This window comes from Athene cunicularia (assembly GCF_003259725.1).
Source record: "Athene cunicularia isolate RWA chromosome 6 unlocalized genomic scaffold, athCun1 chr6_part1, whole genome shotgun sequence".
Lineage (NCBI taxonomy): Eukaryota > Metazoa > Chordata > Aves > Strigiformes > Strigidae > Athene > Athene cunicularia.
The window spans coordinates 17,090,589-17,109,542 of NW_020799105.1; the positions used below are offsets into that span (position 1 = coordinate 17,090,589).

General features: G+C 43.8%; 2 protein-coding genes across 3 annotated transcripts in view; one reads left to right on the plus strand and one right to left on the minus strand.

The window, feature by feature from the left end:
* HABP2 (hyaluronan binding protein 2) overlaps positions 1-17,072 on the plus strand; it is a 31,405-nt gene extending 14,333 nt beyond the window's left edge. The window contains exons 2-12 of the mRNA XM_026851521.1: positions 8,471-8,622; positions 9,684-9,794; positions 10,162-10,278; positions 10,648-10,767; positions 11,746-11,917; positions 12,359-12,453; positions 12,576-12,822; positions 13,703-13,845; positions 14,194-14,328; positions 15,855-16,000; positions 16,896-17,072. Of these exons, the coding sequence (XP_026707322.1) occupies positions 8,471-8,622; positions 9,684-9,794; positions 10,162-10,278; positions 10,648-10,767; positions 11,746-11,917; positions 12,359-12,453; positions 12,576-12,822; positions 13,703-13,845; positions 14,194-14,328; positions 15,855-16,000; positions 16,896-17,072 (1,615 nt within the window). The remainder of the gene's footprint in view (positions 1-8,470; positions 8,623-9,683; positions 9,795-10,161; positions 10,279-10,647; positions 10,768-11,745; positions 11,918-12,358; positions 12,454-12,575; positions 12,823-13,702; positions 13,846-14,193; positions 14,329-15,854; positions 16,001-16,895) is intronic.
* Positions 17,073-17,432: 360 nt separating this feature from the next.
* The window catches only part of NRAP (nebulin related anchoring protein), a 53,436-nt gene continuing 51,914 nt past the window's right edge, over positions 17,433-18,954 (minus strand). The window contains exon 42 of one of the 2 annotated variants that reach the window (XM_026851660.1): positions 17,433-18,517. In XM_026851660.1, coding sequence (XP_026707461.1) covers positions 18,416-18,517 — 102 coding nt within the window. In that variant the 3' untranslated portion in view covers positions 17,433-18,415. The remainder of the gene's footprint in view (positions 18,518-18,954) is intronic. The other variant, XM_026851661.1, reaches the window with a different exon arrangement.

Sequence of the window (18,954 nt, forward strand, 5' to 3'; positions counted from 1 at the left end):
ATCTTCCTGGCTTTATTCAGAAAGAATCACCAGAGATTAACTGGACATTTTTGTCTGAGAAAGAGACATAGGATTCTGTCCCAAGACCAAGAAAGCTCATGATTCTGGCATTACTGTTTGAAATCTATTACATTTCATTAATCTCTCTTTCTCGAGGAGTTGAAATGGAAAAATAGAGAGTATCATGTATCTGCAGTGTTTAACCTTGGTATAAAGCTTAATTAGTAAAGTTTTGATGGTTCTTTGGAGGAATGAAGCTTTGGTGAAGTGTTAATCGTTATGATGATGATGACAACAAAGGTGAGATGAAATTAGGATATTTTGAATTTCAGCCATTTTTCCACCATTTTGTCTAGGACCCCTATAAATGTAATTGGCTCCACAATCAGCAATGCACTGGTAACCGTATAAAATGTTTCTCCCACTTTTTTTTTTCCAGGGTTTCTTTTTTATGAGCCTAAAGTAATAAAATTTAAAATTACTCTCCGCAAATTCTTCCAGCTTTGTCCCCTGTCTCTGCGGACCTGCTATGAACAGGATCCAGCTATTTTATTCCCTCTTGAGAGAGCGCACAAAGTATCGGTGTCGAGCTGCAGCAAGGAGTCTGTTTGGTGAAACCAGCCCCACAGCCTAATTTCTTCTCCCCCCGCCTCGCCTCCCTCCTCCTTTTGTTTGAATCCTGCTCCTGGTTGGGCTCAGTATTGCACCTCGTCGGAAGGACAAGATCCTCCTCTGCTGGCCATGAGGAAATACGGCACGGCAGGCGGGAGGCCCTGCCTTCACCCCCTCCTGCAGCCCCCAACCTGTGCCCCCCCTCCTAGCATCCTCCCTCTACATCCCGCGTCCTGCATCCCACATCCCTCATCCTGCATCCCGCACCCCCTCACGGCATGGAGGAAAGGGCGAGCTCAAGCCGGCAGGAGGGAAGGAGACGAGTACACCACCATGGAAAGCTTCATGCAGGGAGGCAAAAGGCTAAAATCTGGCCTTGTGCTGGCTAGCGGGTGTGAAAAGGCTTCAAAACCAGTGTGGTCTGGGTGAGTGGCCCAGTGGACCTCAGAAGGGAGGAGAAAAGTCTCCACACCAAGAGGTCAGCCCTGCCTGGGGTTTTGTCCCCTGTGGCTCTGCTGAAGCAGCTTGTGACAGGCACACGAGGGAGAAAAGCTCCAGGACAAATAGGACACAGGAACCTTATGGTTGAGACTGGGTTTAACTCTTGGACTTTTCACATCTGGTGCTCATAGAACTTTTGTTCCCAATAAATCTACTGTGGCAGCAGATAGAGGCTTTTATTCAAAAGCAAGAATCAAAATTTGGGACTCAACCATCCTAGAGTACAAGCCACCGCTCACTCTGAAGGATGTTACTGGAAGCCTGCCCATGTTCTAGGGCACCAGATTATTGCAAGAGGGAGTTTAGAGTATCTGCCCTTTTGCAGTTAGCTCTGCCCATGGAGAAATGCTTGGACAGGAGGAGTAGGTGGGTAACCTGGAAAAGATAGTGTAGCGAAGCCCTAGTTCTCTCACCTTTCTTCTTTTCTCGGTTGTGAGCCATTCCTTTGGGCATTGTGAGACTATCATCTCTGCTCTACAGCTGGGGGAAACTGAGGCACAGAAGAGCATGATGCAGTCACGTCCTTCACCTCGCTCAGTCTGGGCTGAAACCCTCTGGCATTCCCATGTGGTGCCAAGGGCTGCCCTGATTGAAGGGGCAACCTCACTGAAGTCAAACCCTTCTGCCCCTCAAGCCCTTTCCAACCCCACCAGGCAAACAGCACAACAGGGCACTGCAGAGAGCTGGGGAGGGACAGGAAATGTTTCTTGCTTTATCCTGCTCCCATTGCTGCTCCCTTGTTCTTTGTTTCGTCTATTCCTCCAAAAGAAAGGAGTACACTTGCAGGGTTTGTTTGTGTCTGTGTTTATGGATGAGTGCTACCACTAATTGTAAATGAAACAATTAGACCTTTTCTTTATTCAGTCTCTACTGGGTCTGGCAAAGGATCTGACAAACCCTGTACCTGCACTCAAGAAACATATACACTAAGGGCAGAGCTTTTACAGCCTTCTCATTTACTGCCATCTCTGCACTCATTCAGGAGGGGCAATTGTGTCAGTGTGTGTGTCCTTCCAGCTGCAGAGGATTTAGTTATGTATGTGTGTGGCTCACTTAAGTGCACCTGGAAAGGGGCTCCGCTGAGCAGTTCAGGGGACATCGTTCTCATTAAAGTCAGTGGGAAAGGGAGAGCTGGAGTGTCTGTTCTCCCTGGCTCAAACACAAGAGGGACGCAAACGTGCCTGAAGCAAAAACTCATTTATATATTCCAGATAATATTCACGAATGTGAATTCTGAGCATTTTTTGTCCTGTTTCTTATCCATTGCTTCTGATTCATTCGTTCTTAGTCACAACCAGTGTTAGCTGAGAATGTCTTTCTTCACTATACCATTTCTATATATAATGCACAACTAAACAGGGCATATATTTACAGTTAATTTTATCTGTGGCGATGCGTAGGTGCACATAATAATTGTGTGTGAGTGTGTGTGTGTGTGTGCTGTCTTTATTACATGTGTTAAATTGTTTGGAAATATTTTTTCTTTTGACGAATAATGTGAGAGATGAAGAATAGCAGCTCCAAATCTTCTTTACACCTGCTGTTAGCACGTGTATTCTCAATCACGGGCAGGTAATCCTGTCCGCAGCTGGGATTTAGAGCAAGAGGGAAAGTGAGCTGAGATTGTCATGTGGGCGATGCATCCCGGTGTGGAGTCAGTGCGTCTCCTTTCAGACAAACCTCACTCACGCTCTTCAAAGGCTGAGAGCTGTTTTCTTTCTTCTGTTCCCTTTTGTCACTTGCCCTTGATCACAAGCCAAACAGGAAAGGCTGGAGCCCCACATCGGAGATTGGACACATGCATTTCCTCATGGGAAGTGCCAGAAATGTCCTTCTCCATCAGAAGGTTGTTGACAGCCTTCCAGCTTGAAGGACCAGATCCCACCGGCGGCACCCGCTCCCAGGCTGTGCCGTGCTGCCCCACCTCTGCTCTGCCCAGCCCGAGCACATCTCAGCCTCCGGCTTTGGCAGCCAGGTGGACCATGACCTCTGTTGGTATCTCAGAGAACTTAGAAAAATAGTCAGTGTGTGGTCATTTAATAAGCAAAGAGGCAATTTAACTCATTCAGGACAGGTTTTTCCCAAAGCACACCAGCCCAGTGGTTTGGGCTGGATGCTCAAAAAAGCCAGAGCTCCCATGGCGGTTGTTGGGATCAGTGGGCATTTTAAAACATTTTTTTAATCTTTTGAAAGAACTCTTAAAATACAGCCCAGCTAGCTCCAAAGTGGGTAACAAGCTTATCTGAATGTCCAGAACTGGGGGCAATCAGAAACTGTGCTGTAAACCAAGCTCCGTGCTGGCTTTTGTTTTTCCAGAAACTGACTCTCTGTCCTTTTTTATTTCATGCAGACTTCCCATTTCTTCTTCTTGGCTGACCTGCTGCATGGTAAGTGGTTTCCTTTTCTTCATTTTAATTTCTACATACGAAACCGAGAGGCTGGTGATCTGGTCCATCAAGAGCTTTCACTAGAGCCCAGTGCTAAATTTTATTAACTTCACGTGCAGCTTTGCTGAGCTTAAAATAAGGCCTGTGACCAAGTAGAAAGTCTATTTGACTTCGGACAAGTAATACAGTGACGACTTTCAGACTTCCACATGTGCTCTATGTTGGTGCAGGAGACAATGCTGGATCGGTTCCCAGCCAGGAGCGAGTCTGGCACACTGGAGCCCAAAGCAAAGGTGCAGCAGCAGTACCAATGTGCAGGTGATCGTGGGGTACTCCTAGAGTGCACCTGCAACTCAGGTCTGTTCCAAGCCAGGACTTTTCTGCCACTCTGTGGCTTCATGTGCTCAACACAGCTTTGGGGATCCACGGGTGACACAGTGGGTCATGGGCTGGAGCAGAGGTCATGGTGTTGGGCTGCAAAACTCACAGAAGGATAAGCAGAGTCTAACTGTGCATGAAAATCGAAGGTTGAATAAATGAAGGCTACCTTTCTCTTACAGCACACAACTAACTGGAACTTATTTCCGCAAGGTTTTGCCCAAAGTGCAAGAAGGTTTAAAAAGTGTTTACAAGTTCATGCAAGTAAAAAATCATTAAAGGCTATGTAGCATTAAGATGTTGATAAGTGAAAGGCTGTGATGAATGTTGTGTGAGGATGTGTAGATTGTGTGAAGATATGTACATCCTTTCACAGCCTACTTGATCCACATAGAAGCCTATGGTTTGATTGATAAGTTCAGTATTTTTGCAGGTAAGCCCTGCTCATCCTATTCTCGATTTCAGTGGCTCTTAGATTTGAGTTTATAATTTATAACTGACAAAGCATTACATTAATTTTGCTCATTTTCCTGCAAAATGGAGTGTGGCTTTTACTATGTCCCCATTATTCCCCTGCATTTCTGTTCATTCCCATGGCGTTTTGGCTTCCAGCTCAAACCTGCAAGTCCAGCAGCCTTGTAGCTCATACAGCACTGCTTCCTTCCCCAAATCAGTGTTGCTCTTCTAACAAGATACGTGCAGAAAACAAAATTCCAAATCATTTGTGTGTCTGAGCTCAGTATTTCGCTTCTGCAAGTATTTGGCCCCAGAGTTGTGCACTTAGCTTCAGACTTTACGCACAAGCCTTGTGCAAACTTGTTGATTTGCCTTTGATGGAAAAGTATCCCTTTCACAGTTTCTTAATTCATTCCCTGCCTTATGCTTCATGGTCCTTACCTCTGTCCCTCCACTATCCCTGCAGCCTCCCACTGCCCATCCGCCTGCGAGTCCTCACTCCTTCAGCTGTCATCATCCGTCTTTGCCCAGTGCCTGTCCCTACGAGGAAAAGGTGCTGCGAAACTGCTTTTAAGTTACAGCTACAAAACTATTTGAAAGATTTGCTGGCTTTGTTGTTAGCTGGTCTTACTCCTTTCGCTATTTCTGAAGTCACAGATACTCCCAGCCACAGCCTGCATGGAATGGAGGAAATACCTTGAGGTCTTGTCTCTGCAGAAGTAAACGAGGGACATCTCATTATTTAAAATACAGTCAGGATTTCAGCCTCATAAAAATAACACTACATTATTCTCAGAGCTAGAGACAAAAATTATTTAGAAAGGTGGCAGGAAGACTCATCCTGCTTAAATTAGGCCAGATTTCAGTCAATCCTCAGAGGTTCAGAGAGCTCGAATAAATGCTGGGTACTTTCTGGTGCTCTTGATGTGTGTTGGCAATAGGCTTTAACTTTGCACATCACTCATCTTGACAACCGCAGTCCAACAAAGTTACCTCGCAATTCAGGTCACTCGATGGCATCCTAATGCATCACTTTCCCGTTCAGAACATTAGTCATGACTTGATCCAGCGAAGGTTTTGAAAACAGTGTGACTGCCGGCATTGGGATATCTGTTCTCTTCGTAACAGAGAGACCGTGTAAGCTAATGAACAAGGGGATATTGATCAGAAATCCATCGCTTGATTGGCAGCTCTTGGCAATGTGAAAAACTGCAGATGAAAGCTTGAGCAGTTTAAAAGATCACCCAGACCTCAAAGCTGATTTGAAGCTTTAAAAGTCAATCTCTGCCTATCAATTATGGGGGGATTTTTTTGTACTACACAGAGGAAAGTTATTCTTTGAAAATTTGCATGCAGGATGTCTAATTTAATTTCATGTAATAGTCACATTTCAGTGACAAATGTCAGATCACTGCTTTTTTTAAGCATGTTAAGGTTTTCCAGCACTCACAAAAAATGAACACTCTAATTTAGTAATATGTTTAAATCAACTAGTGCAACAGAATTTGTGTGTTAATTATGTGCTCTGATAAAAAAAATTAAAAAGTGTTTTTGCTTTACTAAACCTATGGCTTGTTATGAATAATTTAAAAAATGGAATGGGAGCACTCCTTAAATAAGAAATGTGGAAGCCAAATAGTTTTTAGTGTCGAAGCAGTGATAAATAAGACATCTTTTAGTTTGATGTCATGTACCCAAGTCAGGGGTTTCTGTTCTTCGCTCTTCACTGCTTCATGCAGCTGGGAAGGACACAGTGTGGCTGGGAGATAGGAAGCATCACTCACATGACCTGTAAAAGTTATTTCTGTTTCACAGTTTCATAAAGAGGGATGGTGATGGAGAAAGCAGGGACGCTGATGATTTCTCAGATCTCACTTTCACGTCACCTTGGCTGGTCTTCCAGCCAGGCAGCTCAGCTCCCTGACTCCCACTATTCATGCAGTGGGCCAGAGCACCCAAAAAGGTTTACTGATGTTTTCTGAGCCCTTTCCACATGCTCCCTTAACTTTACAGCTTGATCATAAAGTTTCACTTAATTGCCAGTCCATGAGCGGGTTGCTCAGTGCCACCCACTTGACCTCAGCCCTGGCCACCTGAAACTGCCCTCCTCGAGGGCTGCTGGGTGCCAACCTGGCCTCAGGTGTGCATTAGCCTGTCTCAAAACTGCCTCGGGGATCTTCTGCCCCATCAGTGCCAACAGGGGGTTGTGATCCTCCACCTCACAAAGTCATCAGAAGCAGACATCCTGAAAAACATGAACTGTACCTTGGCCAACTTGGGTTTTACCACAGCAATGCACTTAAAATAGTCTATAATGGGTCAACAAGTAATTTCACAGGTGTCAGTAATAAACATTGCTCAGAAACGATGCCAATGTAATAAAAAGAAGTGACAGTATCGTCATTTCTTAACACCATACTTACACTGAGCAGTTAGTTTAGAGATCATGGTAGATGTTTCTACAATGGCTTGGCTATTTGTGCTCACTCAGAGCACTTGTTTTTCCTCTGTTGACTCAAAAGAGTCCTTACCGACCTCTGTAAGCATGCTAGGTGTGTTTGCAGCCTGCCTTTGGAAGCCCTAACTCCCCAGTTCATCCTTCATAACTTTTAGCAGCTATACCTTTTCTATACAAAGGTCTACCCCGTGCCTCAGAAAATTTCTTAAAGCATCTGTGGAATAAAAGTCAACATTACCCACTAAGATTTTGAAAATAAATCAGGAAGACAAAATCAGAGTCCTTCAGACAATTCCCTCAAATTCAAGTCCTCTTGCAAAATCTCCCCTCTGATAAAGTGAGCTTGCAGGCTGCATTTCAGGCAAAATCATCTTTTTGTTTTTCTTTCTTAACTACACCACATTAAATTTAATTTTGTTCACTATAGACAATGTCCTTATCTTCCAGTGAGATCCTTCTGTTCCTCAGCAAGGCACACACTTCTGCAACACTTGCACACTGTCGAGACTCAGCTCCTGCGGAAATAATGAGCTGAGGAAAAGGAGTCTTGACTTGACATAGCAGTAAATGAGGTGAAACTTTCCTCTTTTTTTTTTTTTTTTTTTTTGGTGAGAAACGAGAGTTGGCATGTAGGAAAAAAAAAGAAGAAAAAAAAGAAGGTTCTATTTTAATATGAAATATAAAACACCCATTGTACAAAAGTGGAATTTCTTTTTTTTTTTTTTTTTCCAGAAGCAAAGAAAGAATAAAGATGAAGGCTGCAAGTGAATGAATGAGGAGAGAAAACTAAGATAATGCAGTTGATAATCAGTTCAAGGCAGAGCATTATCCATGGGGCCATCGGTCCGGCCCTAGGGGAGAGCTTTTTAAAATGTCTCTGTACGTAGCTTAGCTTTGCTCATTACCATAGCTTGTCTTTGAAACACCGGAGTGGCTTCCACCGGCAGCAGCCGTACCTGTGCAAGGGGCTGGCAGCCCTCTTTAATGGGCCGGACCCCCCGAACGAGGAGAGGCAGAGCTGCGGGCCGCCGGTGCCGGGCTCCCGGGGAGGATGCTGGCTGCCGGGAGGCTGCAGGCTCGGCCGAGGCAAGGATGTGTCTGCTGCGCCGGGCCCTTGCTCCTCAAAAGGGGTTTTGTGGATGGGAAGCCACACGGGTGTGCAGATGCCTTGGGCCCTCACTCCCCTCCGATTGCCCTCAAAAGGCGTTTCTGTGTCCCCCCACGCAGCAGGGACCCGTGTGCTGGTGAAGGTCTTGCCTCGTGCTGCAGCAGCGGTGATGCTGGTGATCAAAGCAGCTGGGCAATGAAAACCCCTTCTTCTTGCAGGAATCTAAACCTCTTTTTCTCACTGTGCTGGGAACGGCCATCAGCGCCTCCCCTGGCTGTGGTGCTGAGCAGGGGGCTCGTGTCTCAGCTGCCACCCCAGGACAGGGCCCCAGCGCCCTCCCGGAGCAGGGCTGGGGCCGGCGGTCTGTGCTGGTGGCTGTGCTGGGCACGGGGTGAGCTCTGCCCATGCCAAGGAAGAGCTGAACAGCACCTCTGGTTCTTGAGATGATGCGAGCTCTGGACCCACTGACATCCCAAATGAGCTGAAGGAGAAGAGGACTGTCCATCCTGGCGAATAACTTCTTTCACAACTTCTCTTCCCCAAGCAGTTTTAATTCCCCTGTTCTTCCACTCTCTTCTCAACACTCCCTACAGATGAGGCTGAGGAATATGAGTACTACGATGAGTACATGCAACCGGAGCAGGACCCCTCCCTCCAGCAGCAGTCTGTGGAGGACCCTGACTGGTTTGAGGCATATTTTGGCTACAGTGATACCAAAAAAGGTACCTCTGAGGGGTGGGCAGGGAGGCGAGGAAAGAGTAAATCCCAGCCCTGCGCTTGCAGCATGAGGGTGTCAGGCCTCGGCTGCCAGCCTGCTCTCAAAATGCCTGCATCAAAGGGATGAGTTAGGAGGATTGTTTGCAGTGTTCTCCTTTGTATTTCTCTTGTAAGGAGTCTGTGTTTTATCTCCAGGTTTCACAGGATGGATTCTGATCATGCAGAACATTTCTGATTACTACTACAAAAAAGCACAGGCTTATTTATCTATAGACACTGTAAGATGTAATTGCTGTTTTCATGGGATATATGTTCTGTATTTATGCTGGGAACCAAATGTAGAGCAGGTTTCCTTTTTTAAAATTTTTTTCTCAGTTGCAGGGTTTTTTCTTTTCTTTTTCTGTTTTGCCAAACTTCAGGAGAGCAGGAAAGGCTCCTCGAGATTGCTCAGGGAACACAAAAGGAGAGACAGGGAAGTTGCCTGTAACATCCCCTGGGTTCTCCCCTCATACAAAGAAAGCAGAGCTGGTATGTAGCTCCTGGCAGCCTGGAGTGGAGTGGAGAGGTTCTGCGTGGTGTAAAGGAGCAGCAGTTAAGTGTCTCTCAGCAGGTGCCTGTTCCCTTGGAGCAATAGCCACCCAGGGATATAACGGTGGTGGATGGCTTTTCTGGGGGACAGTTAGTGCCCCATTGTGACCAGGGCAATATGAAATCCAGAACCCTCCACACCAAGTGCTTGAAGCTCTGCTCCTAAGGCATCTGCTTCTGATGTTGACATAGAGTTAAACCTGTCCCTGAGCAAAGGAAGGGACTTGCCCCATTACAGCTCCATTGCAGACATGGCAAAAGTTGCTGAGGAGCTCCAGACCCAAAGCCGTGAGCTGTTACATCTTGCAATAAGCTCTGCAGCATTTCACAGCTGCTCCTGTGGCTGATGTGTAATGTGTTACACGAGATGCTGTGCCCAGGAAGGCAGCCTTCTGCAGTCAGAAAATACGAGAAGAAGCAGCAGGTGATAGAGGTGGAGAAGCTGAAAGTAAAACTAAGATCTTCATCCTTACCCCAGCAGACCCATGCTCCTCCAGTCCTTGCAAGAACAACGGTAGATGTGAAAACAGAGGAGGCAACTTCAGCTGTCTCTGCCCTGAGCCGTATGCTGGGACTACATGCGAGAAGGGTAATCACTCTTTTGATAATTTACACTCCTTATTTTGGCAAATAATGTTACTGTTACAGCTCTGTCAATGAAAGCACACAGAGGGCTTTATAAAACTACCCTTTGTCAGGCTGAAGGTTTTGATAGCCCACCGAGTCATGTTCATAAGTCTCACACTTAGCTCCTTATCCAGACCAAGGTCTGTCTAAAGCAGTATCCAGTAAAACAGACATCAGGTGTGCAGAGAGTGCTCCTCTATCCCATGCCAGGTGGTCAGGGAGGAGATGCTCACTGGGCCTGCAGATTTTTTGCCACAGATAGATACAGTGAACAAGAAGGGAAATCCCAAGTGTGTTGAAGAAGTACTTTGACTCTCTGTTTTCCACAGTGAAGGACATGTGTCTGGAGAAGAGGTGCCACAGAGGAGACTGCCTGATTACATTAACCCCCCCTTATTTTCAGTGCAGCTGCAATCATCCCTACAAGATACCTGACTGCCAACGAGGTGAGCACTCAGCAGGGCGCTGAGTGGATTGTGGTGGGGACAGCACGGCGAGGTCGTCTCACCATGGGCGGTCAGTGGTGGGAAATCACATGCAGCCCACTGCAGAGGGTGATCCTGCCCTGGTCATCCAGCCCGAGTCTGCTACAGCTCCCATCTGTGGAGCTTGTTAGTGCTGAGTCACGTTGATTTACAGGGTGGTGGTTCATTCACTGTTAGAATCCACAGTGATAAGCATTTTTCAAGAGCTCATAAGAACTCAAGGCCAACAGGTTAAGTGGGAGCTCTCCCCAGTTTCCATCAGGCATGTGAGTGGCTGTATAGCGTTCAGCAGAGTGAGTGACAAGGCTGTTCTGTTTTCCACATTGACAGCATCTGCACCATGCAAGCCAAGCCCTTGCAAAAATGGAGGTATCTGCGTAAGACACAGAATCAGATCAAAATTCACCTGCAAGTGCCCTGAACATTTCAGAGGGAGATTCTGTGAGATCGGTACGTCACAGCCCCGGGGGGAGAGGGTAGGGGCAAAGTCTCCAGACAGCCAAGGGCTGGCTTCACCCTGCAGCCATACTAACTGGTGCTGTCACTGCACCAAGCACCGGACTACAACCAGGGCACCGGCCTCCTCAGGGAGACTGTTGGAGGAAGAGGCTGGCTTCTGCAGACATCCTTTGGCAAAGGGACTCAAAAAAGTTCCCATATGGATGTTTTCTGTGCGCACTTCAGCAAGGTCCCTGAGCACACGTTTCCCAGAGGTTATGTGTGTCCCATGGGGAAGGAATGTCGGTCTTTCCTTAAACACTCAAAAGCTGATATAGTGAAGATTCATGGCCAGTTGCCTGTGACTCCCCAGGACAAGGGGACAGCCACTGATACATGAATGGGTGGCCAAGGGCGTGGGGTTACGCCAGCCTGTATGGAGAGCCTTCTGCCTCTGTAGCACCACCATGGGCACCACACACCGCATGTTTCCAAGGAGAAAGAGTTGTTTCTTTCGCTTTTAAAGAGAAAGACTCCATGTTCCACTACATGATCCACATTGCAGGTGACTTTTCCTCCACCTCAGCTACAGGTTAGGTTCATAACACCACAACCTTCCTCTTGGCACATCCATTGCCCTAGCAAGATAGCAGCTCTGCACCCACTTCTATCTAATGCTGCTGGTACCATTTCTTGCCCAAGCCAGTGACGGACAGATTCTGCTTTGGCATTAAGACACCTCTTAGCTGCTAGGTCTTTACCATGCAAAGAGGTTTCAGGCATTTGAGGTCAATCAAGCTTCAAGCTGGACAGATATTGGCACATTACTCTTATTTCTGGCCTATATAGAAGGGATATAATTACATAACCCAGTAGGTCTTTCTGATCCTCCATAAAATTAATGTAGGGCAAGGAAGGGAAGGAGGACGAACCATGTTGGGCAAGGATCAACACAAAAGACATTTTCATATCGTCCTTGTCCTTCTACAGGAGTGGATGATTGTTATGAAAAGGCCTCCTCGAAGTACAGAGGAAGAGTGAACCAAACAGAAAATGGCAAAACCTGCCTGCACTGGAATTCCCACATTCTCTTGGACTATCCTATTAATGCCTTTATGGAGGATGCTGACTCTTATGGCATTGGTGAACATAACTTCTGCAGGTAATATTTTGAAGAAGCAATTGTAGAAGTCTGTATCAAAGAGAGCACTGAGGACAAACTGCTCATGAATTTGGTAAACTGATGGTGATAGGAACTCACATCTTTCTAGACACTGCCTGCCTATAAAATACCAGGGTGTTAGAGGTGCCATTCCCTAAGCCACTGTACTGCTGTGAGGCTTCCAGAAGCAGCCCACTTTTTGCTGAATCAGTCCCTCATTTTTCTTAGAGTTAAAATATGTACGGGGATAGTAAAATGGCAGAAGCCGCACTCTCTCATCGCAGGCATCTTCTTTGTCAAATCTTATGAAAGAGTATCTTTGGAAGTTTGGCTCTCATATGGGAGCATGAAGCTGCTCCCCTAAGGATCCTCAGCACCTTCACTGGCTTTGTGGAGATTTCCCCATTCTCACTGGCTGATGCTCTCAACTGTTCCTTTCAGGAATCCTGATGAGGATGAAAAACCCTGGTGCTACATTGTAAAAAATCACAAAGTGGAATGGGACTTCTGTGATGTTTCACCCTGCTCAGGAACAGGTAAAGAATTAGAAGTTTGGCAGCATGTAGACAGTCCAGAGCAGCAAGTGACTCCCTGTTGTTTATCTCCTCCAGTCTGATATTATCTCTGTGGTATACATCTGCTGTGTCTTCCAATGCAGCTGAAGAGAGTTCATGGCCAACAGACAGCCCGACAGACCCACCTGGATCAAATGAAATATTCAAAACATGTGGACAACCAGAAATTCAAAGTACACTCAAGAGGATCTATGGTGGAGCTAAGACTACAGCTGGCAAACATCCCTGGATGGCATCTCTGCAGACGAAGACTTCAAAACCGAGTAGACATTTCTGTGGTGGAGTGCTAATTAAAGAATGCTGGGTTCTTACTGCTGCACACTGCATTGGGTAGGTGCATGTCCTATGCCTAGGGTAGATCAAAGTATAAAAATTAGGATGCTTATTAAAGACAGTTTTGAATCCAAATTATATGCAATACAAATGATTGCTGGGAATCAAATTGAAAGGAAAACCTATATGTGAAAAAATGAACACATACATGAAAATATATATATACTTGAAAATTGTGTTTGCTGGAATAACAAATGAAACTTAGGCCCCACTCACCTAAAATGAGCTAAAATACTTGTGTGAGAGGAAAAAAGGAGGAAAGTAACAAGGTTTTGCAATGTATAAAAGAAAGACTCCATGAAAATTTATGGGGATATTGGGATACCATAAGCAACATCACATATTGCATCATAATTAAGATCTCCAGAACAGCCAAAATATACATGTTGCTTTCAATTTTTTATGTGACAGCTAGCTTAGAATATGACATTTCCTTCAACATTTTTGTTGACTAGTTTGGAAACCACCATCCTTGGAAACGGGTAAATCACACTCTGGCGATCATTCCAGCACAGATGATTTTAAATATGCCCAGACAATGGCAAGCGATTGTACTCCCATGGCTCCAGGAGTTGTCATTCATCATCACAGACACAGTAAGGGACTCTGTGCACACTGCTACTCTGCCCTAAAATGCAAAGAAAACCATGTTCATGCAGCTTTAAACCACTTTATTTCATGATTGTAACAAGCTGAGAGCTCATGTATTGTCCAACACGACCACTTGCCTGACTAATCCCTTCTCCCTCCTAACGATCTTAGGAAATCTTCTTGCCATGCTCTGCAACAAGAAGCAATATTTTGACTTCCAGGTACTGAAGGCACAGGTTTTCACCATCACTAATAGATAATATCTGCATTTTTTTTTTTTTTTCAGAGAACCAGCAGAATATCTCCAAGTAGCCCTTGGAAAACAAGACCTCAAGAAGAAAGAGCATCAAGAGCAAATATTTGATGTGGAGAAGATCATAGTACATTACAAATACAGAGAGAGGAATGATGTTCCGTACAATGATATTGGTAAAACCCTTTTACCGTTTATTCATGTGGCTCGCCTCCAACAACAGCTGTTTGAAGCACCTCTCTCCAACTAAAGTCAGTGTAAAATTCCCATTGAGACTATATTCTGGAAATAATTAGGCCAAATTGTGGTTTAGACCCATTTGAATCTTTAGGATGTGAATTGTGATGGCCAGGCAGAAGTCACTGTGTTGGAGGAGCAGAACAACAGGGACAGGTCTGTCATGGAGTGAAAATAGCATGTCAGGTATATGCAGCTGTGCACTGGTTTGTGTCACAGGCTGGTAAAGATGGTTACGGATTAAAATTAGTTACATATACTTCTTGCTGTTGTTACCTTCTCTCCAGCACTACTCAAATTGAAGCCAGTTGATGGTCACTGTGCGGTGGAAACAAAGTATGTGAAAACAGTGTGTCTGCCTGACTTCTTCTTTCCTGTTGGGACTGACTGCTTCATTTCTGGATGGGGCACGACAGAGACAGGTATTTGTGGGTTAGCTGGATTTTCATAGGTACTTTCAGTGCAAGGTGGGCTGGTACTTTTTGTAGCATTTGCCAGACCCAAATGTGGACTTAGTCACTTAGTGAAACCAAGAGATGGAATTCAAAACTAAATACGGCTAAACCCTGCCATGGAAATTACTCATTAGCAGAAATTTCCAACTGCTAGACAAACCAAATCTTTCAGAGCTCTGAAAAAAATCCCTGATGCTTTTTTTTTTTTTTTTTTTGCTTGCCACCTGACCATGTCATGGTTTCATCTGAAGCCAGCAATAGAAGCAAGAAGGTATCAAGAGAGAGGCTATTGTATAGTTTGTGTTTTTCAAGACAGGACCAAGAAAGACGGGAACTTTCACATGGTTTTCCAGCCCATTGGGTCAGATAAAGCTTTTCAGAAGCAGCATCTGGATCTTCAGATGCGTTGAAAATAAAAAATAAAAAACCAAACCTTTTCAAGTTCAACCAGCTCTATCCAAAACCTTTCTTGCCCGCAGTAAATCCTAAGGGGAGAAATTACTATGCTTAAAAAAAAAGATAATGGCAATTTTCTGAAAAATGCATTTTCTCATGTTCTGATTGATGTGTTGCTGTAAAGCAGCAGAAGGAAAATGTGTCACTGAGGCTGCAGTAGGTGTCCTAGTGCTTTGTGACTGATACAGCCTGATACGATACATAGGACCAAATTCTCCCTTCTGATGTAACTCTCATTGAAGTCCACAAGAGACAAGTGTGTTCATTTGATCAGAATGCACCAACAGAATTTAATGGACATTTTTTAAAAGTTCCAAATAAAAAGTCTCTCTTAAAAAGGGTACGGGGAATTTTATATATATTTTTTTTTTCCCAACAAAGAATATCAAGTACCCTGTACGTGTTCAAACTAGATGGCTCCTTCTTTGAGCAGAGCTATTATTAGCATTTCAGGAAATCACTGCAGAAATGGAATATTTCCTGAAACTCAAGCAGAACCAAACTTATAAACCACCTTTAATTATCTACAGATGTAGTGCTTTGAAACTCTGGCTATTGCTTTTAGATGTCAAGTTATGTCTTTAGATTCACTATAATTAATCATTGCCCTTAAATATTGTATGATTTTCAGTTTTCATCTGTTTCATTAGCTTGCGTGTTAAAACATGTAATGGCACCAGTCTGAGAAGTGCTGAGCAGCTCAAAGTCCCATGGGGATCTGTGGGAGCTGCAGACAACCAGCACCTTTGAAAAGCAGGATTAGAGGGGTAGAGCTGATCGGAGCCAAATCCTGAGTACCTGACTTTGCTTTTATTCAGACAACAACTTGGTGTTCTGAGCGAAGCTTCCAGGCTCCAACTCTAACCTTTATAATTTCAGGCAGATAATTCCTTTTCTACCCAGGCTAGCACATGCATCCCCCTTGCTCTTCCCCCTTCCCATCCAACTGGCAAGCAAGCTCGTATTTTGAACAAAGACGACATGTAACAGGACTGGGAGGAAGGTGACTCCATTTTTTTTTGGTGCACATCCCATAGATGAAGGATCCCGTCAGCTGTTAGATGCCAATGTCAAGCTGATTTCGCAGAGGAAATGCAATGCACCCAGAGCATATGATCACATACTGGATGAAAGCATGTTTTGTGCGGGAAATCTTCAGAGACCCGTAGCTGATTCTTGTCAGGTCTGTTGCTTTTTCTGTATTTGAACACTAATTTTTTGTGTAAATAGTCAGGCTGTGAAGAGTAATAGCTTTGGCAGGGTGCTGCATATGCATCTGTTTCTCCCATCAGTGTATTTCAACAGCCATCATATTTCTTCAGTACAGTCTGAGATGTATATCCCTAGAGCTAATGTTGTCACTGTCAGCCACAGACAGATCTATGGAAGCTAGAGACTTGCCTGGAAAGTTTGGCTTCTGAGGCAGTTTGTCATAATAACCTGAAAACTTGCCTTTTTTCTCTAGATTTTATTATGGCCTCTGCCATGAGCACCACTTCTAATCTGATTTTCACTATATCAGAGCTAAGACTTGCAGGGAAAGTCAGGATTGATATTTCTTTTCATTACAGCTAGTGCAAGTGTGAAGCAAGTTCATATTTATACCATTGTAAGATAGGGAAGAGTTTGAACAACACTTCCTAAGGTGAAAACTACCACTACAAGCATACTTTCCAACAGAAATCATCAACAAAACAAAAAATGAGATCAACCAGTGCAGAATAAAGTTTTTTGAGGGGTGTGGGAGAGATCAAGTATTTTATTTAAGCCAAAGATCACATCTTTACCTTTCTGAGCTCAGACTCTGAAGGCCTGGTGCTTTTATGCCTGAGAAATTTCATGTGACCTTGTCAGATATACATCACAGACTTGAACAAACAAAAACTTACATCCAAACATCTGGTATCATTTGACCGGGTTCCAGAACTGCAAGCCTAATCAGGGACTGAGCAGCATCTGATGATCCGATAGGAAACAAACATCATTGCAGCTTCAAAGTCTTATGATGGGAGAGGAGCATTCTTGTTTTGGTTAATGTTTTGCTTCATGTTTGGAACATGTGTTCTTTTTCTTATCAGGGAGACTCCGGAGGCCCACTAACTTGTGTAGAAAATGGCTCCTACTATGTATATGGCCTTGTGAGCTGGGGTAGGAAGTGCGGGTTAAAAACAAAGCCAGGAGTTTATACCCAGGTGACAACATTTCTCAGTTGGATTAAATACAAAATTCAGTCTGAGTCAAGGTCACTTCATTAGGAGACATCTTTGGAATGACAAATGGTAAGCTTGAGATATTTACTTGTATTTATAATTTCCCCAAATTCTGAAGGCTCAGCTGCTGCCACCATTCCCCTCTTCCCCTCATGCCCCTGTCTAAGGTGTGTTTCTTCTGCACTCATCAGACCCTGACACCTGAAAGCTATTGATGTGGACTCCTAAAGCCGTTATTGTCTTTCACATACATAAAAATCATCATGTGCCTATGTTTGCAAGACTGTGACCATTGGAGTTATCTGAGGAGGCAGGAAAATTATTTTTAAAAGCACGTCTGTAGGGCAAATAACCACAAATTCCATCAGTGATGCATTCCAGAATGAAAAAGAAAAAAACCCTTCTAATATTAGAATTATCCACTTTATTTCTGATTAGAGGATAATTACTTACTACACTACAGATCTACAATGGTGTTATGTGTGTTTAACTTCAATACCAGTGAGATCTAGCGGGTATTAAATCTCACTGAAAAATATGGGTCTAAAGCTATTGGATAATTCTTGGTTTTTCGTAAGTTTTGAAGTCAAATTGTGTAAATTTTGCCCAATGATTCTGCAAAGAAATTTGAAAAACGGGGGATTGGTATTAAATCAAGGTATAAAGTATCGACATGTTTGTGAAGTCAATTCCTCAAAACAGTAACGTCCTTTTCATGTGAATTCCATGGTTTATAACCTTTTTTAAGCAGCTACCTAATCAATCAATAGCTATCCCTATTGAGATAAATTTTACTGAGCTAATTCTGATTTTTTGCTTTGGAAGATTTGAAAAAGACTGAAGAGCTAATTATGATCTGAATACATCCTGTTAATCAAGAACAAATTCTCTGGTGTCTGCTAAAAGGCATACACTTGGTTAGTCAACGATAACTTTGCTTCCACTGGCCTTTGTCTTGTTCCTCTGTTAAGACACCTGAATGATGCTTTTGTATTCTCTTAGGTCAATGGTGCAAATAATCCAAGAACATAAAAATCTCCAAAGATTACAAGCATGGAATAAGATTCATCTGATTTATTCATGTCAAATTATTTTATATTCTACCAGTCTGGTTCATTCACCTGTAGTACAAAGCTGAGCCTGCCAGTCACCTAGTATTAATTTCATTTACAGCTTTAAATAAATATCAGATTTTGTAATACATACAGTGATAAATCACAAAGTATCCACACAAAAATAAAATGATCAGTTTTAAATTGCAATGTTTAAGTTGCTTTTCAAAATCGAAAGTTCTTAGATGCCATCTATTGTGCTTCCCAGAAAACAGGAAAAGCTACAGGATTTGCAGGAAAATATGAAAATCTATTTGTGTTATGTCACGTTTCTGTTCACTTCTGATACAGCTGCATTTTTCTTCTCTTCACTTGCAGAATTTCTGAAGCATCAGGGTTGACTGTGACCTGCTGAGATCCTTCTGTCTCCAGTTGGTCCTGTAAAATCAAACCCAAGTAAATTGCGAGGACAGCCAGTGGACAGAAGAAGGTTTTAACTATTATTCTATCAAAATATGTGCATATTAAAAATTACAACAGCTGGAAAACAAATGAGCAAAATCTAAATCACTGCTCTGCACTGAGCAAATCTCTACAGTGGAAAAGTGCAAAAAATGGATCTGTTGACGTAAGTTAGATATCATGCATATGAAAGGAGTGAATGTTCTCAGGTCCTAATTTCTAATTTGAGCCCTAAATAAAGAGCAAACCAGCAAACACCTGAGTTTCAGGTGGATTGCACACCTGTAGATTTCCCTGGGACCATCAGATCATTATACGTCAGGCTTAAGAAGATGTTGCCTGCAGTTCCCACTGCCTGAATTACTCACCTACCCATAATTATAATTTATTTCCTGAGTAACTGGGAATGTAAA